Source organism: Lithobates pipiens, unplaced genomic scaffold (genome assembly GCF_037356315.1).
Source record: "Lithobates pipiens isolate NorthernLeopardFrog02 unplaced genomic scaffold, aLitPip1_a1.2 Scaffold_8, whole genome shotgun sequence".
NCBI lineage: Eukaryota > Metazoa > Chordata > Amphibia > Anura > Ranidae > Lithobates > Lithobates pipiens.
In genome coordinates, this window is record NW_027507903.1 from 411,903,976 (window position 1) to 411,927,474 (window position 23,499).

The following is a 23,499-nucleotide window of genomic DNA, read 5'->3' on the forward strand; positions in this document are numbered from 1 at the left end:
TTTAAGCATTGGTTTAGAAGTTGGCTCCTAAGTATTGCAGCAAGAAGATCCCCATGACAGGCAGCCAGGTAGCATTTTCAGAAAGGAAGGTCAGCAATGATGGCCACCAAATTTTCTCATGACAAGTTTTCTTTAAGAATAAACACAGCTGCACATGTGACAGGCACAAAAATAGCATGTCCTACAATGCATATTCCCCCAGAATCCTTAATCCTGGCATAGTGTGGCAGGGGGTGCTATTCATCAAACACCAGGTTCCTCTATCTCGTGAGATTATATCACTTTCCACTGTGTTATTCTGTGGGGTTGGTTCAGCGACCAGCAAAGCTGTTTGTGACACTGATGTATCAGCTCGCACAAAAACAGAGCACTGGGTGTTATCTCATGGGAGATTATATCTAGAGATTGATGAATCCACCGCTTGGAATAGGGAAAAAATATGAAAGGAACTTTGTAACACAGATCAATGAGTACTTTATCACAATGCAGCTGATTGAATATTATGCATCTCTTGCATCATTACAAGCGTTCTCAATCATTACACACTACAGCTCGGCTGGCCAGGAGATTAATATCTGCCCTGCACAACTTAATCTATACCTGGCAGGAATGACAATAATTTGTGGCATGCCCACTTTGTACTGAGTAATAGTTATGCTGTATTATGATGGATTTCCTGATCACATTCTTGTTATCGGAAAGGTCCCTGCAATCATTTAAATTGAACGATTCTCTGTTTCAGGGACGTGCTGCATTTTTTAAGTCAATATGTACATTGCTTCTTCTTGGAAAAAAAACATTCATAAGAGAACTTCTATTGGTGTCATTTTCCAGTATGTTTAAATCAAAAAGTTATAATTGTAAGCCCCTTTACAAAAGTAGATTGAGGGTTTACCAAGGACATTGACCAGATGGATTATAAACAACTTGAATCCAATCCTGTAATACCCTTTTATTACCAGGTCATTTTTCAGTTTCCAGTGCTGTGATAGTTTGACTGACAATTACTCAGCCATGCAACACTATACCCAAATGAATTGTAAACCAAGACAGAGCTTTCTTTTGTTGGTATTTAGTTTTTTTTTTGTTTTTTTACTATAAAAAAAGAAGAAAGATGTTTATTAAAAAAACGGTATCTTTGTTAAAATAAAAATGCCAAGACAGGACAAAACTCCCCAAGTTACCCCTTATTTGGAAAGTAGACACCCCAAGGCGGTCTCATTTTTTGGAAATGAAGAAACATGCTGCTATCCAGGCACTTGGTACTGGTGCACTAGATAAATTATTGTACAGGTCATACACAGAGAGAAGGAAATTAAGGGTTAATTTACAGGTTTGAGATTAGATGTGTAGGAGAGGATGAAGTGAAAGGGCTAAAAACAATCTCACAGTTAGTGAAAAATAATTATTGTATCAATAGCTGCAGGTTCATTCATTCATTTCCTATTCATAACTTACTACAATTTATCTTCCTCTGTTGTCAAAACAAAGGGAGGGATCAACAATAGTAAACAGTAGCATGTGACCTCTGTGACTATCATAGTGATCAAAAGGTACCAAGCCATTCAGATAGGCTCAGTACAATGTCTCTGTGTTCCGAGTCATCTATTAATGATTTGGTACACACCTATTAGCGGGTGCAATGACCACACACAGTTACAGTGCCTTGCGAAAGTATTCGGCCCCCTTGAACTTTTCAACCTTTTGCCACATTTCAGGCTTCAAACATAAAGATATAAAATTTTAATTTTTTGTGAAGAATCACCAACAAGTGGGACACAATTGTGAAGTGGAACGAAATCTATTGGATTTTTTAAACTTTTTTAACTAATAAAAAAATGAAAAGTGGGGCGTGCAAAATTATTCGGCCCCCTTGCGTTAATACTTTGTAGAGCCACCTTTTGCTGCGATTACAGCTGCAAGTCACTTGGGGTATGTCTCTATCAGTTTTGCACATTGAGAGATTGAAATTCTTGCCCATTCTTCCTTGCAAAACAGCTCGAGCTCAGTGAGGTTGGATGGAGAGCGTTTGTGAACAGCAAAGACCAGGTCTGGACTTTGACTTGGCCATTCTAACACCTGGATACGTTTATTTGTGAACCATTCCATTGTAGATTTTGCTGTATGATTGGGATCATTGTCTTGTTGGAAGATAAATCTCCGTCCCAGTTCCAGGTCTTTTGCAGGCTCCAACAGGTTTTCATCCACAATGGTCCTGTATTTGGCTGCATCCATCTTCCCCTCAATTTTAACCATCTTCCCTGTCCCTGCTGAAGAAAAGCAGGCCCAAACCATGATGCTGCCACCACCATGTTTGACAGTGGGGATGGTGTGTTGAGGGTGATGAGCTGTGTTGCTTTTACGCCAAACATATCGTTTTGCATTGTGGGCAAAAAGTTCGATTTTGGTTTCATCTGACCAGAGCACCTTCTTCCACATGTTTGGTGTGTCTCCCAGGTGGCTTGTGGCAAACTTTAGACGAGACTTTTTATGGATATCTTTGAGAAATCGCTTTCTTCTTGCCACTCTTCCATAAAGGCCAGATTTGTGCAGTGTACGACTGATTGTTGTCCTATGGACAGACTCTCCCACCTCAGCTGTAGTTCTCTGCAGTTCATCCAGAGTGATCATGGGCCTCTTGAATGCATCTCTGATCAGTCTTCTCCTTGTCTGAGCTGAAAGTTTAGAGGGACGGCCAGGTCTTGGTAGATTTGCAGTGGTCTGATACTCCTTCCATTTCAAAATGATCGCTTGCACAGTGCTCCTTGGGATGTTTAAAGCTTGGGAAATCTTTTTGTATCCAAATCCGGCTTTAAACTTCTCCACAACAGTATTACGGACCTGCCTGGTGTGTTCCTTGGTCTTCATGATGCTCTCTGCGCTTTCAACAGAACCCTGAGACTATCACAGAGCAGGTGCATTTATACAGAGACTTGATTACACACAGGTGGATTCTATTTATCACCATCAGTCATTTAGGACAACATTGGATCATTCAGAGATGCTCGCTGAACTTCTGGAGTGAGTTTGCTGCACTGAAAGTAAAGGGGCCGAATAATTTTGCACGCACCACTTTTTCAGTTTTTTATTTGCTAAAAAAGTTTAAAATATCCAATAGATTTCGTTCCACTTCACAATTGTGTCCCACTTGTTGGTGATTCTTCACAAAAAATTAAAATTTTATATCTTTATGTTTGAAGCCTGAAATGTGGCAAAAGGTTGAAAAGTTCAAGGGGGCCGAATACTTTCGCAAGGCACTGTATATTCTCAATTGGCATTTATAAACAGCACAGGACAAATAACAGTCCACAAATTTGCCATTTATAAACGTATGTTGGTAGAAAACAGCTTAAAGATAACCAATCTTAACTTCACCAATGCAAAAATTGAATTAAAGGGTAACTCCCCTTTTGTGGGAAAAAAATAAAATATAAAAAAGATAATATAGGGTATAAAATTGTGGCACAAATCATATTATAATTGAATGTTATTAAAACATACTTTTCCTTTTCAATCTGTAGCTTTGTAATTTTCTATAAAATGAAATGGAGGTGTTTTGTACACAGATTGTGTACAGAGCACCCTTCCAGAAATGTAATTTCATGCTTGAGTGATTTTCCCAGAAGTCTGCACTAAGATACAAGTCAGATTTTTGGCATCCCCTGCAACAAATTATTGTTGTTTTTGGTGAGATAATCTCAAAGGGAAATCTTGTCTAAAGGGATACAGACCCTGACACTTTCCTCATGAGAATCCTGCAGATGAAGCAGCTGATTGATAATTATAAAAATAACTCCAATAAAGATTCCCTTTAAAAAGGGGCAGGAAAGCTCTGTCTGTACAAGCAAGTGCTTTATCTGTTCAGAAGGAAGGAACTCAGCTTTAGCTGAAGTGAATGGTATGTTGCACCTTTAGGCACCTGCACTAGCAGTTCTCTTTTTTTCCTAAAGTAATAAAGTCACTTTAACATACCAATAATATGTAGGCTTATGTATAAAGAAATATATATTTTTTAATGCTTTTTTAAACGTTTTTAGAGTCTGACAAAGCATTGTAGTTAAAGTGTTCATTACCCTAAAAGCAAACAAAAAAATTGGATCCCTTTCCTTAAAAGCATGTTATACAGCACAGAGGTTGTGCTGTGTAATTTGCCCCCCTGTATGTCCTTAAATACCTGGCTGACATGCCTGGTTCTGCCCTCTCCTCTGTAAACTGACCACGGTTTATCATGGCTTCTGAGCTCTGACACCATGGTCAGGTTATGTGCCTCCGTCATCCGCTGCTATCTGAAGATCTCCTCTGTCCTCTCTCTCTCTCCCCCCTCCCTCCCTGCCTGTCAGCTCTGTCCACTCTTAGATCCCTGTCAGGGCTGGGCTCAGCCCTTCCTACCCTGAGCTGGCCGCTCAGCTGTCGGCTAATTGCCAGCTCCTATCTCTTCACAGTAACTCACTTGTTGATGATCCGTCTTCGCCTTGGTCACATCTCTAGAGACACTCTCCTGTGTTCCTGTTAAAGTGGTTGTAAACCCTTACAGACCACTTTGACCTACCAGTAAGCCTAGATTAAGGCTTACCTGTAGGTGCAAGAAATCTCTCCTAAACCTACACGATTTCGAAGATATTTGCAAAAGACAGGAACCTCTGTCTACGGCGTATGCGCTGTAGACATCGGCGAACGGGCTCACTGAGCGTGCCGTTGCTAACGGCGATCATGCCGTTAGCAGCGGCTCCTGCGCGCATGCAAGTGACGTCATCTTTGCTCCGGCCAATCACAGCGCCAGAGCCACAATACCTAGAGCCATAATAAGCTGGAGGCTTCATAGAATAGGGAACAGCGGTGACATTGATGGCTCCTGTGTCAGGTAAGTGACACATAATGGGTTACTATGCGATGCATAGTAGCCCATTATGCTTTACCTTTGCAGGGAAAAGAAGAGGAACTAAAACCCATCAGAGTTTACTTCCTCTTTAAAGACTTGCTTGGCTGACACTCCTAGCTCCAGATCCTGCTTGCTGTACTACTATGCTCATCTCTGGCTCACTGATATTTTGGCTTGTCTGACTATCCGTTACGGTTTCTAAACTCCGGCTATGTTTACTCTGCCTTTTTTTATTATTATTAAACAAGCGAGATTTACCTGTACTTCTGTCTCAGTCTGATTCATGGTTTCTGACAATCTCTCTCCCCCCCCCCCCCGCTTTAAAATCGTACCTTATGTTAGATAACATTAAGCTCCCCAGTGTATGCGATTTATAGAAATATGCTACCTAATACCTTATTTGCGAGTACTGCTCGGCATTCACATGACTAATCGCTGGTCTCCTCCTCCCAGCTCCCAAAACATTTTAAGGGCACTGTATAAAACTTAGGGCACTGCTATTTGATACACACCCAGGACCCATGAGTTAGTATGCTTTCTGAAGGAGGTCACACAGCTGAAAGAGCAGCAACTGCCAGTGTTCGTTACCTCTAACCTCTGGTTTTCAAGCTCAAGAATCAGATTCAGATACACCTTAAAAGTTATCAATTATAAATCTATTACTATATAGGTTTTATATAGCACCAACAGTTTGCGCAGCGCTTTATAACATGAGGGCAGATATTACAGTTACATTACAATTTGGTACAAGAGAAATCAGAGGGCCCTGCTCATCAGAGCTTACAATCTAAAAAGGAAGGGTCAATTCATACAAAAGGTAATAGCTGTGGGGGGAGGAGCTGGTGGAGGAAGTAAAACAGGGTTAGTTAGAAGCAGGATAGGTTTCTTTGAAGAGAAGGGCTTTCAGGGATCGCCTAAAGATGGATAGATTAGGGGGCATCCGGACAGATTGGGGTAGGGAGTTCCAAAGGATGGGAGAAGCTCTGGAGAAATCCTGGAGGTGAGCATTGGAGGAGGTGACAAGGGAGCTAGAGAGCAGGAGGTCTTGGGATGACCGAAGAGAGTGGCCTGGTTGGTATTTTGGGACAAGGTTAGTGATGTAGCTGGGGGCAGAGTTGTGGATGGCTTTGTAAATTATTATTAGTACTTTGAATTTTATTAGTTGGCTGAGTGGAAGCCAGTGGAGGGATTGGCAGAAAGGGGTGGAGGACACTGAATGGCTGGCAAGGTAGATGAGTCTGGCAGTGACATTCATTTTGGACTGAAGGGAGGATACAGTCTATGTAATGGTAATCCATTGAGGAGGGAGTTGCAGTAGTCAAGGCGAGAGATGACCAAGGAGTGAATTAGAAGCTTGGTGGTATCATTAGTTAAAAAGGGGCATATTCTGGAAATGTTGCAGAGGCTAAGGCGGCATGATTTGGACAGGGATTGTATGTGGGCCTGAAAGGACAGTTCAGAGTCTAAGGTTACCCCTAGCACCCTGACACGTGGGGATGGACTGATAGATGTGCTATTGATCTTGACAGAGAAGTCAGGGGAAGGGGCACTTGGGGGGAGGAAATATTAAGAGCTCAGTTTTAGATAGATTGAGTTTGAGGAACTGGTTTGACATCCAGGCTGATATGTCTGTTAGTAGATCAGCGATGCGTGAGGAGATCGATGGGATCAGCTGAGGGGCAGAGAGATAGATTTGGGTGTCATCAGCATATACATGGTAGTGAAAGCCATGGGAGGCTATCAGCTGACCCAGGGAGGATGTGTAGATCAAGATTAGTAGAGGTCCAAGGACAGAACCTTGGAGTAATCCAATGGAAAGGGGTGTTGGAGAAGAGGAATTGGAGTTTTAAGTGACACTGAAAGTGCGATGAGATAGGTAAAATTCAAACCAACGGAGAGTGTAGCCATGGAGAACAAGCAAATTGAGTTTTTTGAGGAGGGGGTGGTCGACTGTATCAAAGGCAGCTGAAAGGTGCCAGAGTAAGAGTATGGAATAATGTCCATTGGTTTTGGCTGTAAGTAAGTCGTTTGTGAGTTTTAAGAGGGCAGTTTCTGTGGAGTGCTGTGGGCGAAATCCAGACTGAAGGGGATCAAGAAGGATATTCTCAATGAAGTGGTTGCTCAGTCGGTTGTAGACTAAACGGTTCAAGGATTTTGGAGGCAAAAGGGAGTAAAGAGATCGGTCTTAAGTTGTTAAAATTGGTGGGGTATGAGGCCTTTTTTGGTATGGGAGTGACTAGCGCATGTTTTAGAGGGTTGGGGAAGATGGCAGTAGAGAGTGAGAGGTTGAAGATATGAGTTAAGAAGTGTAGGATTGAGTCAGATGGTGAACTTAATATTTGAGAAGGAACAGGGTCCAGGGGGCAGGAGGTTAGGTGGGATTAGAAAAAAGTTTACCGACTTCCTCTATAGTAGCTGGGTTAAAAGAGGGAAGTATTGATTGTGCAGGAGGACAAGGAGTGTAAAGTGGGGGAGATGTCTGTAGAGCAGAGATCTCGAGACGAATTGTCTCAATCTTATTTTTGAAGTGATTAGCAATCTTCTGGGCAGTGAGTAAGTTAGTGGGTGGGCGTAATGAAGGATGAAGTAGAGTGGTAAAGGTAGAAAAGAGTTGACGGGGACTGCGTGAGAGGGTGTTAAGGAGAGTGATAAAGTAGGTCTGTTTGGCAATGTGTAGGCAGGAACAGTATTTTTGGAGGGCAGATTTATATTGGCTGAAATCTTGCTGTGACTTAGTTGTACGCCACAGACGCTCAAGAGCACAGCTACATTTTTTGAGGCTTCTAGTATTGTCTATCTGCCAGGGTTGTAGAGGTTGGGGCCTGATTCTGTGCGTAGTGAGGGGGGGCGAAGGTATCCAGGGTGGCTGACAGTGAGGCCTGGGAGAGTGAGTCTACAGGAGGCCACCATAGGAGAGAGAAGCAGGAGAAGGAAGGTCAGATTCTTGAATCCAGGTCTCAGTAATTGCAAGTAGGTTCAGGGAGTTAGTGATAAATAGGTCATGGATGGTGGCAAGTTTATTACAAAGAGAGCAGGCATTCCAAAGGGCACAGGAGAGGAGTCTGGCTCTAGGCTAAAGAGGAAAAGAAATGAGATTGTGTGGACTGCGGCTGCTATCAGAGGATGGGGGGTGCTGGGTATGTTGGCCAAAAGGTAAATTATAGCGGTCCAGGATTTGGGGAAATATCTCCAGACGTTAGGAGAAGCAGAATGGTAACTTATGGGATGGGGGGACAAGTCCCAGTGGTCTGCAGGTTTTATTGGTAATCTATAAGAAGAAATACAAGTATTTTTTATTCCAGAGCAGCCATTACAATTGAAACTGCATTAAGCTAACTACCTTCATAACCTATCACTATTTGCATTTAAAATAAATCACATGACCACATTATAGTTCTAGAAAAGCTAAACTGCTTTCTGTGAAAAATAACTTTTCATGTTTCCAAGACTCCAGCTGGTAGGAACATAAGCAGAACTTTAAACTGCAGATCCTGCATGTTTTTCCACCATTCTCCTTCTCTAAATGGCATACATTCAAGCAATCTGAAGAAAATCTCAATCATGAAGGTTTCCGCTCCTGGGTTGCAAAGGAATTATGAACTGCAGTATATATCAAAATAGCGTAGTAGAAGAATGCTATTTTAGTCATTCTCCCATCACAATTAAGGCATGTATAAGCATGTCATTGTTATAAACAATAGCTGAATTTAATAGATGTAGATATTAAAGTATATTTGAAGCCAAAATATTTTTCCATTTTAATCAGTTTATTAAAATCTGAAAGAAACATTTGGCTTTGGATACCATTATGTTCTGAAAAAAAAAAAAAAAAAAAAAGCCAAAGGGTTTGGTGCTGAACCAGTTATTTTTATGGGGGGGGGGGATAGCAGAAGAGTCCTCATACACCGACCTATACAATGATAGATCCCCATCGTACAGCTAGCTCATCCATCTCAACCTTGTGATAACCTTATGAAAATCAAATGGCTATTAAAGTTATTTACCAAATATAAAAGCCATTATTGGTCCACAGGGCTAGAGTGGCCTAACCCAAGAACCCAAGACAAACAGCGCAGCCAACAGAATTTTATAAACAAATGCTGAAATTACCTTGTCCAGCTTGTCGATGGAGGCACAAACAGGTTTGTGCTTGGATTCTGGGATGCCGCAAATGGTTAGAATTCCAGACAGAAGTCTTCGATCATTTACCTAATGTAAAGCAGAAATCTCATCTGTTTTTTTTTTTATGTTACACAATACATTTTCTTCATGCATACAAAACAGTAACAGTAGTCTACTGCAACAAATTCTTTTCATGAAGTGTAACATTTTAACCAAGTACAAATTGCCTTTCACTCTGCAGGGATACAACAATTTGGGGCTGGACAATTACTTGTACTATGTATGGCGTAAAATAGAATTCAAACCACTGCACGATTGCTGGAGATCTCTAGATACCCAATAGGACCTGGTATATTTGTGGCAGATGAAAAAGGGGGTCTCTCAGTGTTGAATGTCTCTAGCTGTCCAATGAGGGCACACATTATTTAAATGCATCCTGGAATTACTTTTTTTTTTAAGTTCAAATAAAAAGAAAAAAACACAGAAAAATAAACTGCATATAGGAAAGGCCCCTTGAGCAAGCATTCATCAACATAACCCATCCAATCGACTAAAATATACAGAACAGAACAGGTCTAGTAATTGTAAGCATGTAATGTGTACCATAGGGAATATCTGAAAGCTCTGCTAACTAGTCTTTGTTGCTGATCCCTGCTGTATACTAAGCCAGGAAATCTAAATGGTAATAGAGCAGTGTAAAACAAGGAAAAGAGGATGCACCAGCCTTGCACATTACCCAAGTGGTATCTTTAACAATGAAATAAAAAGATGTATACTCCCAAACAACTAGTGATAAAAGCATATCAGAGTCCACAGTAAACTCAAAGTGACCAGGTCACTTTACCAAGTCTCGAAATGCAAGAGGATCCTCCAAATGGCTGACACGATTTGAGGGCAGAGGGTTCTGAGAAAGAGGGGATCTCCCTTCGGGTCCTCTTGCATTTTGGGACTTGTCACCTGGTCGTTTTGAGTTTACTGTGGACTCGGAAATGCTTGTATCACTAGTTGTTTGTGAGTATACATCTTTTTATTTAATTATTAAAGTAGCAATATGAGGCAAAACTTTATTTTTATTTTGGATAGATTAAGGTAGTGTTCTAACTCGTCAGATTTTTTTTTCGCTATGTGTCCCATTGCAGAGCTTTCCCTTCACTTCCTGTCCCATAGGCAAACAGGAAGCGAGAGGAAATCCCAGCAAATTAAGGGAGTTCCATTTGGAAGACTTACCCTCTATTACTTTGTGATTTTCTTTTTTTCTATAGAAAACAGGACAAATAGAGAGGGTGAATCTCCCTAATGGGGGCACAGACCGCAATAAAAACTGGCAGCTGTTCTAATCCATCTCCAATCTGTCCAAAACTGAAAAAATACTTTAAAGATACCACTTAAGCAATGTGCAAGGCAGCTGCGCCCTCTTTTCCTTGTTTTACAGTGTTTCTATTGGGTTTCCTCTGACCTTCAGGGGGCAGCAAAGCCTGTGCCTGTACTGGAATTACTAAGGACCTGTGATCCATATACCACCATTACAACACTCTTGAGAGCAGGGGATTTTTGTTTTTCATGCAGTAATAAAGCAGTACTGGCACATAGTTTAAATATTTAATGGTGCGGCACTATGCTAACAACTCACAAAATACATGGCATTAGCTTTTTTTAAATAGTTTCAGTTAAACTTTTTATCCTAATAATCTAGTGGCATGTGCATGTGCGAAACTCCAACCACTAGAGGCAAAATGATGGTTTCTCACCCTGTAACACAGACCTTTAACGTATAAAAGGTTAAATGCCTTTTTCCCTTTAAGGGACGGCTAAAAAAATCTGTTCAAACCACAGGTACATTAAGATTTCTTCAATGACTGGTCCACTCCATAACTTGTTCATATGGCCAAAAAGGATACAAAAAAAAAATAAAAAATGGTTGGCGTTTCCCACATGTACGCTGGAAATTTTATGATCTTCAGTTTAAAGTTTCTTCACATTTTGTGACACAGATTGCTTACTGCAATATAACAGATAATGTGGTGCTTACTAATAACCAGTCAATAATTCATTAAATAAATACTTGAATCTCAAAGTGCATGTGTAAAATGCCAAAAATATAAATATTATGTGCAAAATGTGCAAATGATGATCAGATTATAAATATAATACTTCATTGAAAATCTCATACGGATGCAGAAAATGAATGCATCCGTAACATAATATGAGAAAACAATCCAGGGCAATGTTCTATACAGTGCATAAATCAACAATGTGCACAATAAACGTGCAAATAGCAATCATAAAGTTCAGATCATCATCGAATAATGTCCTTAGAGATGAAACACATAAATCCCATAGACGTGCAAAAAAAAATCAAATGAATAGTCAATCCAAAGCCATGAAATTAGGATCATCAATGATAAAGTGCAAGTGCCACCATCCAGATAGTTTCCACCATTCGATGTGTGCTACACCGTTTCCCCCAGCCTCTCAGCTCATGTAACAGGACAATGAGCCTATCTGCAAATTCCACACTAGTCGATCGATTCCCGGGATCTCAACAGCGTAGTTTAGGTCACAGGTCACAGAACAATAAGCTCAGTTACATGCAGAAAAGAGAGGGCTCCATAGTGTAGTAATATTGGTAAATATAATTTTATTAAAACATAGTAAATTACAGTCAGAGTTAGACGATTGTCCAACTTGGGTACAACCAGTCTGTCTGATTTTTTTATGAGATTATTGCATCGGCTATAGTCGTTAGCAACAATCACTGTGTTCTCCTGGTCAGGACGGCTGCCCTGCCAGAGGACATAATAGCTCTGCGAGAGGAATTCCCCCATCCGCACTGACTGTGCTGATGGGAGAAATTGAGCATTTTTCTTTCTTGCAACCACGGAAGAAAATCGCTGCATCTATGGCCAGCTTAAATTACTAATCTTCCCATCACCCTCATAAAGGAGATGAACAAAAGCAAGAATATTTGGTGCCAACCATGGCTCCCTCCAATAACACAATGATGCAAGTCAGGAAACACTAAATGGCGGACCGTGGTTGGGATCCGGACCAAGCCATTTAGTAGCCTTCCTTCCCCTTGGCCTCTGCCATTCTCAAGGCAGAACTGAGAGCGGGAGGCAGGGGATAGCATTGAGAGAGCGGGAGCACAGCCACACTGGATGAAGAGTGGGAGCAGGAGCTGACAATGAGTTAACTTTCCAGATTAAATAGCAGACACCAGGTGGCCCTAGCAACCAATCACCAGCTTGTTAACCTGGGCAGCCCCCTGCTCCGGCCCTCCATCCAGTGCAGTTGTGACTTCCAGGCCACTCCCAGCTCTGTGTTAGGTAAGCAAAAGTATATGGCTGCGAAGGGAGGGGGTAGCGTGAAGGCGGCAGTGTGTGTGTGTGTGTGGGAGGTGATCTGAAGGGGGTGGCAGATGTGAAGGGGGCTTAGCACTTTATTGTGGTGTGAGAGCGGTAGAGTGTTGTGAAAGGGGAGCAGTGCCGTGGGGGGGGGGGGGGGAGAAAATGTGAAGGGGAGCAAGTGGGAGCATGTAAAAGGAGCAGTGCTGTGGGGGGTTATGTGAAGGGGAGCAAGTGATGGTGGGAGGTAGATTTGTAGGGGGCAGTGCTGTGTGTGGTGGGAGGGCTGGTGTAAAGGAGGCAGTGCTGTGAGGGGGAGATGTAAAGGGGGGCAGTGATGAGAAGGTGTGAAGGGAGATCTGAAGTGGGGCAGTGCTGTGGGGGGAGATGTGAGGTAAATGGGGCAATGCTGTGGGGGGGGGGGTGATTAGAATCGGGCAATGCTGTGAAAGGGGTGATGTAAAGAGGGGTCAAGTGCTGTGAGGAGGGGTGATGTGGAGGGGGGCAGTGCTGTGGAGGGTGATGTAAGGGGGAGCAAGTTTATGTGAAGGGGGCAGTGAAGGGGAAACTGATATAAAGTGGGTGACTGATCGGCGGAGGACTTAGGACTCCAATCTGAGAACCAAATTGTGATATAAAATAAGAGGGTTGTGATTGGAAGGATCTGCCACATCTAATAACTGGTAAGCTGCACTAAATAATTGTTTTGTTTTTAGGCTTGGTTATGCTCTCATTTTTATTTTATTTTTATTTTAGCCAAATGATAATAAAGATTTAATTTCAAATATATATTTGAATGACAGACAATTTAAAACACTTTATTAATATTGTGAAATTGGAAAAAGTAAGGCGCTACTTTAAACTCAATAATAAACCATAAATTACCATAAATACATAAAAAATTTGAAAAATGCAATAGAAAAATGTATATATAAAAATCTAAGTCACATCATTTTCTCTTTAAAAATAATCTTTCATGAAGCAGTGCAGCCATCTTTTAACAGTAAGCCAACTAAATTGAAGGCTGATCAGATTGCTGTACATAACGAAGGTACACTACTAGGCCGCTAGGTTTTCAGTTGTGAATGTTACAAGTTTTTATAATGGTACAATCTGTATTTTCTTTACTGTACAGGAGCAATCTAGTTGGTAAGACACCTGATTTTACATTACCGTTACCTGTTCTTCAAAACAAACAAAAAAAAGGGTCACACTTCAAATTATATATATAGTAGGGTCACCTACAGTGAGCTAGATTTAGATGCTTGGTGTGGGTTGTGAAGTTGGCTGGGCATTGTTATACACAGCCTATGGCATATATGACCTGTTTTATTTGATGAATGTGGGCCATCTTTCAGTTCATTGAGTGAATTATCTCATTTGTCTTTAGTCCCCTTGATGCATGATCCAACATAGTGTATGGTTTATTTTAATAATCTTAGCTCTTGCAATCAGAGTACATTTTTAATGATTTTTTATTCTAAGTTCATTTTTTTTAATCCACTACTTATGCTTCCATAAAAAGAACAATTCTTTAAGGTCAAGAAGACCCTTTTGTCATTGCTCTTACTGGAAGGAAATAGAGGCACTGTGCCAATAGATGTCCGGTCACAGACAGAATGAAGTTTTCTGAGCAAGTAATCAATTACATGCCCCAGACAAACAAAGTTTGTGGTTTACAGAACAAGGTTTGGTTGCTATCGGACATAAGCAAGCAGCATTACAATGAGCTTGAAAGAAAATAAAAGCCATTTTGTGGAGTTAAGCACTGCAGCTCATAAGAAGGCAGCAAATTGGCTTTAACTATATGAGGTGATAGACTACTAGTACCACGCACACATAACATTTATAAGTATTATCAGTGTGCGAATGGGAGATTGGTTGTTTGTGATGATCTACAGGAATTACTTTACATAAATTACTGATTATACACTATTTTGGCAACTATTGATTTGTACTCTATAATTCTCATTATTTATTCCTCAAATAACCTTTCAAATAATCTATGCATATTTACAGTTGTGCTCATAAGTTTAAATACCCTGGCAGAATTTATGATTTCTTGGCCAATTTTCAGAGAATATGAATAACACAAAAGCTTTTCTTTCACTCATGGTTAGTGTTCAGCTGAAGCCGTTTATTATCAATCAACTATGTTTACTCTTTTTAAATCATAATCACAACAGAAACGACCCAAATGACCCTGATCAAAAGTTTACATACCCTGGTGATTTTGGCCTGATAACATGCACACAAGTTGACACAAAGGGGTTTGAATGGCTATTAAAAGGTAACCATCCTCACCTGTGATCTGTTTGCTTGTAATTAGTGTGTGTGTGTATAAAAGGTCAATGAGTTTCTGGACGCCTGACAGACCCTTGCATCTTCCATCCAGTGCTACACTGATGTTTCTGGATAAAGGGATATAAAAAGATATCCAAGGAATTGAGAATGCCAATCTGCAGTCTTCAAACGCTAATCAAGAAGTGGAAAATGAGGAGTTCTGTATAAACCAAACCATGGTCAGGTAGACCAACTAAAATTTCAGCCACAACTTCCAGGAAAATTGTTCGGGATGCAAAGAAAAACCCACAAATAACTTCAGGTGAAATACAGGACTCTCTGAAAACACGTGGTGTGGCTGTTTCAAGATGCACAATAAGGAGGCACTTGAAGAAAGATGGGCTGCATGGTCAAGTCGCCCGAAGGAAGCCATTGCTATGCAAATGCCACAAAGTATCCTGCTTACAATACACCAAACAGCACAGAGACAAGCCTCAAACCTTCGGGCACAAAGTCATTTGGAGTGATGAGAGCAAAATTTAGCTTTTTGGCCACAACCATAAACGCTTCATTTGGAGAGGAGTCAACAATGTTTTGGGGATGTGTGAGCTACAAAGGCACAGGAAATTTGGTCGAAAATTTAATGCAAGATGAATGCAGTATGTTATCAAAAAAATACTGGAGGAACATTTTCATTAATCAGCCAGGAAGCTGTGTATGGGATGTACGTGGACATTCCAACATGACAATGATCCAAAACACAAGGTCAAGTCGAATTGTCATTGGCTAAAGCAGAATAAAGTGAAGGTTCTGGTGTGGCCATCTCAGCCTCCTGACCTCAATATCAATGAGCCACTCTGGGGAGATCTCAGATGTGCAGTTCATGCAAGATAGCCCAAAATTTTACAGGGACTGAAGGGTTTTTGCCAAGAGGAATGGGCAGCTTTACCATCTGAGAAGATAAAGAGCCTCGTCCACAAATACCACAAACTACTTCAAGCTGTCATTGATGTTAAAGGGGCCAATACACAGTATTAAGAAAATAAGAACTGGGGTATGTAAACTTTTGATCTGGGTCATTTGGCTAGTTTCTGTTGTCATTATGATTTAAAAAGTATAAACACAGTTGATTGATAATAAATGGCTTCAGCCAAACACTAACCATGAGGGAAAGAAAAGTTTTTGTGTTATCATTCATATTCTCTGAAAAATCATTAATTCTGCCAGGATATGTAAACTTATGAGCACAAGTGTGTGTGTGTAATATATATATTATATATATATATATATATATATATATATATATATATATATATATATATATACACACACACACACACACACACACACACACACACACACACACACACACCGCTTTGTGTTATTTACTCTACAGTAGTGTTTAAACCAATACATATCAAATGTGAAAATTCTCAGTCAAAAATTATTCCAAACGTATATTACACATTAAAGTGTCTGTGCTTATTTGCTGCCCCTGTTCTGTTTGTACTGCTATTCAGGACTTCATTGTAGTAATTTATCTTCTCTTTCTGTCTCAGTGACAACAGTTCTTTCAGACAGGAAGTGGGAAAATATGACTCAGCGACACAGAGAAGAAATACAAATCTAAAAGGAGCGCTAGCAATCCCCTACTCTTTTGTCTGTGCTGCTCTTGAAAAGTTACTCCCACTTCCTATGTGGTAATATGTTGGCAGCTGGACAGGAAGTGAGGGTAAATATCTCTGGTGGCGCCCTGGGTATTATGTGAAATCCTAACAAGTGGTGTAAGCCTTCGGCGCTCAAAAACGAAGAAAAAAATAAAAAAGTATTTTTTTCAGGACATGCAGTTTAAAGGCTAAATTCACCTGTATTTAGGTTTGACCACGTAACATGTTCAAGCTCCTGTCACCTTTTCCCGCTATCTTCCCATCCCTATGACAGCGGGCGATGGATCTTCTACCTGCACCTGCTGTTACAATTTAAAAACAGCACAACCATGAGGCATATGGCTGTGTCATTCACTGACGGAGTTCTGTGAATTAATTAACTACAAGTACCATCATCCACTGCATCTGACAGCTTGCAGTTCTCAATGAACTGTGAGGGTGCTGGTGAGTGCTTTCGTAGTTCATAGATTTTTCCTGCAATTCAGTAGCTGCCTGCCCATATCGGTGGTATGGGCAGACAGTGTACGGAGAGTCTGCAGGATCCTGGCATTGCACCTGCGATCTGCTCCAGTGTAAAATACATTTCATTTTTATTTTATGTGCAAAAAGATGTGTATTTATCCTTTAAGTAGCATAGAAACAATGATAAGTAATCAACGCTCACATTGCTTTCTCCTTCTCTCAGCATGTTCCTTTTCACTAGTTGTGCATGCCTTAGAGCATGGGTGCTCAACCTGCGGCCCTCCAGCTGTTGCAGAACTACAGGTCCCATCATGCCTCTGCCTTTGGGAGTCATGCTTGTCAGCTTTGCAATGTCTCATGGGACTTGTAGTTTTGCAACAGCTGGAGGGCCACAGGTTGAGCACCCATGCCTTACAGCCTGGTTGGTGCACAGTTCTGCCCCTCCAACTCCTAGTTTAAGTGGTGCTGCAGACAGGAAAAAAAAGACTGATGTCAAGATAGGCCAAGTTACTTAAACTAGTTTTAAGTGAAAAAAGAAACCTGGAGCTGGTAAGTGTTACTAAATCCACAACAGTAAAATCAGTCTGTATATGCGATAAAGCATGCTCATTATACTCACTGTGGAACCTTAGGGATTAATCCTCTGCAGTGTGTAAAAAAGGCTGTTTAATCCGGTCTTCTCTCATCCTCCCCTTCTTTTACTGTCCGCAATCCATCTGCTGATAGAACAGAGCCCTAGGGGGTACTCTGCACATGCTCAGTTTGGTGTGTATTGCTAGAGTTTTTTTTTGGAGGGTTCATGTGATCAGCACAAGGCCAATCAGAACTGTCTAGACAGAAAGTCAGGGGTCATGCAGGCTCACAGGACAATCAGGGGAGAATGAAAACTCCACCTGCAAGCTTTAACCAGTGCTTGGCCAGACAGTAACAAGACTGCTTTATACTGTATTATAGGTATTTAGCAGTTTATATTTACTAAAATAATTGCATTTCCTTATTCTGTGTAGTGTGAGAGACCAGATTTACTGAATGCAGGGTCCTGGGTTTAGTAACACGTTAACAGCTTGCGAACCACCCGCCGCAGTTTTACTGTGACAGGTTGGCTCAGCGAAATCACGTTACACTACGTGATCTCGCGGGGCTTGCATAGTAGGCACACGTGCGTGCACGCCGCGAGCTCCGTGAGTAGGATCGCGGGTCCCGTGGACTCGATGTCCGCGGGATACCCACGATTGTCTCATGGAGAGGCTGAACAGGGAGATGCTAATGTAAACAAGCATCTCCCCTTTCTGCATAGTGACACTGTCACTGATCATAGCTCCCTGTGATTGGGAGCCATGATCAGTGATGTGTAACACAGTCCCTTTCCCCACAGTTAGAATCACTCCCTAGGACACACTTAACTCCTACAGTGTACTGATCGCTTTATAAATGTGAATGGTCCCAAAAATGTGTTAAAATTGTCCAATCTGTCTGCTATAATGTCGCAGTCACGATAAAAATCGCAGACCGCCGCCATTACTAGTAAAAAAAAAAAAAATTATTAATAAAAATGCCAAAAACTATCCCCTATTTTGTAGACATGATAACTTTTGCACAAACCAAATAATAAAGGCTTATTGCGATTTTGTTTTACCAAAAATATATAGGAGAATAGGTATCGGCCTAAACTGAAGAAAAAAAAAGTTTTTTTTAAATATATTTTTGGGGGATATTTATTATAGCAAAAAGTAAAAAATAATGCGTTTTTTTTCAAAAAATTGTTGCTCTTTATTGGTTTATAGAGCAAAAAATAAAACCCGCAGAGGTGATCAAATGCCACCAAAAGAAAGCTCTGTTTCTGGGGGGGAAAAAATGTCAACTTTGTTTGGGAGCCACGTCGCCCGACCACGCAATTGTCAGTTAAAGCAACGCAGTGCTGAATCGCAAAAAGCGCTCTGGTCTTTGGCCAGCCAAATCCTCCGGTGCTGAAGTGGTTAAGTAAAAGTCCTGTCAAAGAGCAGACACTACCTGGTTTTTCAGGTTGGATAACCGCTAACTAAATCAGAAAGGGGCAACGATTAGGATTGTCGTTCTAATAAAGGTAATAGAGGGCATCTTATGGTGTGCATTTTTAGACAGTACTTTTAAAAGTTAAAAAACTTCAGGTACGCTTTAAACCTAGAACTATGATACAGTAAAAGCTTTGAAAGCTTACTATACAAAGAAGAATTTAATGGTAACAGCCTGAAAGTTGCGGGAGAAGTTCCTTATGTAAAATGATAGAAAGCCTCTTCATTTTTTATTCTTCCAGACAATAAAAATTGCATCACGTCACCTACAGAGACGGGGGCATTTCCAGACAGCAATGAAGTATAATGAGACTTCCCAAACGAAACGCTATGTCAGAACACTCCTGAAAAGTCCTATTTAACACCAATTACACATTCTCCAGAAAAAGCAGAAGGTGCAAAATCTTCTACAGCCTACCATGCAAAGAAACATATGGTTTTAGTTCATTTCATTAAGTGTAAGTTTTATTTGTTTCAGATCAGCACTTACCTTAATGAGAAAATCTCCCAGTTCCAGCTCACTGAGGATCTCATACATAATCTTCAGACACTCTGCATCGGGGATCATGGGGTCGTAGTGTCCAGCAATGTCAAAGTCCTGCCATTAATATGCATAGGGGGATCAATAGAGACAGGCCAAGCCATGCAAGATAGATGGGGTCACATTTAAAAACTCATACATTTTAAAGAGCACAACAAACATTGTATTCATAATGCCAGCATGTTGTAAGTAATATTATTTAGAAAAAGCTGAAGAACACTTTCCAGTTCAATAAAGAAAATGTGTAAGAATGTTAATACTTTTCCAGCATTTTCAAATCATCAGTTTTAGGATGAACTCCTTACTGGAAGTGCTGTGCTTGTCCTCCATTTTCTAGAAAAGGCAGGAGGCAAAACTAAAATTGCAACTGCAGAACCACCAATATTCATTAAAGGGATAGTTCACTTTACAAAAAAGAAATCTGCCTTTGTTTTTTTATCTACAGGAGCTTCTTACTTGCAAACTGTGCAGCGTTGACTAAAGTTGAATAATGTCCTTGCTATAGGTGTAGGCTATTACATACCACCCCCCGAAGTCTGGCTGAAAAATGTCCCCTATCCTGCCTTATTGGAAGGATGTTGCTAAGAGCCCCCCAGCCATTTATTGCTCACCCCCCCCCCCATCATTAAAGGGGCAAGCTCTCAAATCCCCGCACCAGTGATAATTCTGACATAAAATTTTGATTCAGTTTTAGTGAATAGTCTTTTGATTAAAATGCCATTCTAGTTGTATTTTAGTCACCAGAATTGTGTCGGTTTTAGTCCTATTTTAGTTAGCTAAAATCTCCAGTACATTTTAGCTTTTAGACTAAAATCTAATGGGTTTAGTGAAATTGTAATGCAAATTTTGTTTCAAATGATGATTGCTATGCAGTACAGAAACAGATTGAACATAATGCATTTTTAAGAATTTCTCTAAAATTTCAAACTGGTATACTCCTGGAGTAAAAAAATCGATAATGTTATTATTTATGGTATTAAAGGTGTGAACATGCGCTACAGACACAGATTTAGTCATTGTAAAATATAACCAGTGTTAATTTTGACGTAAAATTTTGATTTTGTTTTAGTCATGGTCTTCGGACTAAAATGCCATTTCAGTTTTAGTCATATTTTAATCATCTGAAGTGTTTTAGCCCTAATTTTGTCTACAAAAATAACACTGCCCCACACGTGTGGTCCAATATCTACTCCATCACAGCACTGATAATCTCAAATCTACTGCAACAGGGGAGAGAGAATGCATGCGAGGGGGGTTAAATCAGCTGGGAGTGTCTTGACAACAGGGAAAGACAGGATGATGCCATCTCAGAGTTCTCCAGCCAGGTTTTGGGATGTACGTAAACGGCCTTTACCTATAGCAAGGGCATTATTCAACTTTGGTCAAAGCTGCACAGTTTCTTTTTATCTGCAGACCTCCCTTGTCTATATAGAAAGTTTTTTTTTGGTAAAGTAACCCTTTAAAGCTGAACTCCAGCCCTGCCCTCTAGCACAATTGTAGAGGCTTAGTATCACATGTGGGCATTACCTAGGACCGTCTGCAATGGAAATGCTGCCTGCCTAGGATTAGCCAGATTTTGAACATTTTAGTAAATCCCCTACCCCTTTTGGATCTATGGGTCATTCTGACAGTTTGACATTTCCATTATATTTTCGCTTTGAATAACCCAGGTTTGTAACTAGTCTATTTCAAAGTGGACCTGAACTCAAAAAATTAAGATTTGCAATTTTAAAGGGAACATATACAAAAGTTAAAGAGGAAAGCCAAAAATGTAATATGTTGCAGCTTACCAATCCTTAGATATGGTGGCTGCATTATTTTAAATTTTTAGGCTTCCCCCTGTCCCTCTGTTTTCACATGGTGATCTAGCCAGTAATACAGCTCCTGTATTAGTGTCCCCACTCTGGATGAATGAGCATAGGGGGCTTTTTCCCCTCCGTTTTCACTTGGTGATCTGACCAGTAACACACCTCTAGTATTAGTGAGACACCACTCTTGATCATTGGAAACACCCCTGCCAGTGTTAAATGGTTTGGATCACCAGATGAAAATAGAAGAAAGAAAGCCTAAAAAATAAAATTATTGCAGCCATTACATCTAAGAATTGGTAAGCTGCAGTATAATAATTGGTTTTATACTGCTGTAATAGTGTAATTGTGCCTAATTGGTGCCCTGAGAATTTTTTTTTGTTTTGAATTCCTCCCAAAAAACAGCATTGCATTTACTGGTACGTGAGTGTGCCTACGGCCTCATAGCTGTATATCTGTAATGTGTTCTAAGTCAATGGGGATGATTTACTAAACTAGAGAGAGTACAAAATCTGGTGCAGCTGCGCATGGTAGCCAGCTTCTAACTTCAGCTTGTTCAATTAAACATTGATATAAAAATAACTGAATGCCGATTGGTTTCTATGCAGAGCTGTACCAGATTTTGCATTCTCCAGTTTTAGGAAATCAACCCCAATGTTTCTGACTGGTGGTCTATCTTCTACTCTGTCCACTTTCAGGTGATCCCAGAAACCCTATCCCACCTCCACCTAATGACTGTACTTTTATTTGCTCCATCAGCTCACCCTCCACAGTTATTACCTTTTGTATCACTTATAAGCTTGAATGAGCAGGGCCCCCTGATTCCTCCTGTATTGAATTGTATTGTAACTGCTGTACTGTCTTGCCCCCATGTTGCAAAGTAGTGTGCAAACTGTTGGGGCAATATAAATCCTGTATAATCATAATAATAATAGTCTAATAAGATTTGGAGTGAGACTGGGTTGCTCATTGTTCTCTTTTGGTAGTCTTTGACATGAGGAAGCAAAACCTACCTCTACCAGATGGATGCCCCAACACAGACTCAGCACAGAATAAGGCATGACAAGATAGTACTGGAGAAAGATTAGCTGTAGTAAGGCAATAGGCAATACTCGTGACTATAAGAAAAAATAAGATTGCGCTATGGACAAATTTACCTGTTCACTAGACAAGTTTGAAATACAATAAAGTGAACTATGAGGGGTTAAAGCTGCCTGTGCTTGAAACCTATCCCTCTAAATGGGAATAGGCTGGAAATCTGAAAAGTAAGTTGAGCTTTGGCGCTAAAACCTTATTAGTGTACTAAAAATATGAATGCTAATACTCTGCAAGGTTAAACGAAACCTAATGTAGAAATTTCCCAAACTACACTATATGCGTAATATTAAACAAATTGCGTGAGATGAAAAAATGTGAATGAAATGTGTGTCTGTTATCTTACAACATAAACATGCACAAGTGTAGTGAAAAATACAGTTAATCTATCACAACTAAAAATATATATATATATATATAACAACTAAAAATATGGGTGCTTTAGTGAAAAGTGCTTTTGCTCACATATGTGAGCCAATGATTATGCTCCAAAAGTGACAATCAGAAAAGCATTGTGAAAATACCAAGTAAAAACACCAAAAAAAAAAAAAAAAAAAAATCATATAATGTCCAATTAAAAATATTTTATAATGTCCAACTAAAAATATTGGTTCAAAGTCGCATCATCTAGTTGCTGTAAAAACGCATAAAACTTTTATCAGATAAGGAAGGTGAAGCAAGGTGACTGGTGTAAAAGGGTTGGATTCCTTTCCGGTGCGTCACTCTGTGTTAGAGAAGAAATATATATATGCGCTCACCAGACATCAAACCCTCAATGGGTTAACCAAGCAGTCACAGTATGAGCCACTGTGCAGCTCTCTCAGGGCTCTGCCTCCGCTGTGATGTGGAGATATTTTGCACTCTTCCTTCCGTGAATGATCCGTTTAGCGTTTATGCATAAAGGGAAACAGAAGTACAGCCATAGTGCAATACTGTTGTATAAACGTACTTGTTTATTAAAATCAGGTTACTCACAAAATCCGAAAAGACAAATCGCTATGAAATTGGTTGCGCCGGCGTTACTGCTTGAATAGCAGTGTAAGGTGCACGTCCTAGGCCACGCCCTACGCGTTTCGTCAGAGCGACGTCATCTGGCTCCAGATGACGTCGCTCTGACGAAACGCGTAGGGCGTGGCCTAGGACGTGCACCTTACACTGCTATTCAAGCAGTAACGCCGGCGCAACCAATTTCATAGCGATTTGTCTTTTCGGATTTTGTGAGTAACCTGATTTTAATAAACAAGTAC

General features: G+C 40.4%; 1 protein-coding gene across 1 annotated transcript in view; it reads right to left on the reverse strand.

The window, feature by feature from the left end:
• The window catches only part of LOC143964428 (histidine--tRNA ligase, cytoplasmic-like), a 192,483-nt gene that overhangs the window by 66,518 nt on the left and 102,466 nt on the right, over positions 1-23,499 (reverse strand). Inside the window, exons 7-8 of the mRNA XM_077474147.1 lie at positions 19,299-19,406; positions 8,990-9,088 (exon numbers count right to left, since the gene is read on the reverse strand). Coding sequence (XP_077330273.1) covers positions 8,990-9,088; positions 19,299-19,406 — 207 coding nt within the window. The remainder of the gene's footprint in view (positions 1-8,989; positions 9,089-19,298; positions 19,407-23,499) is intronic.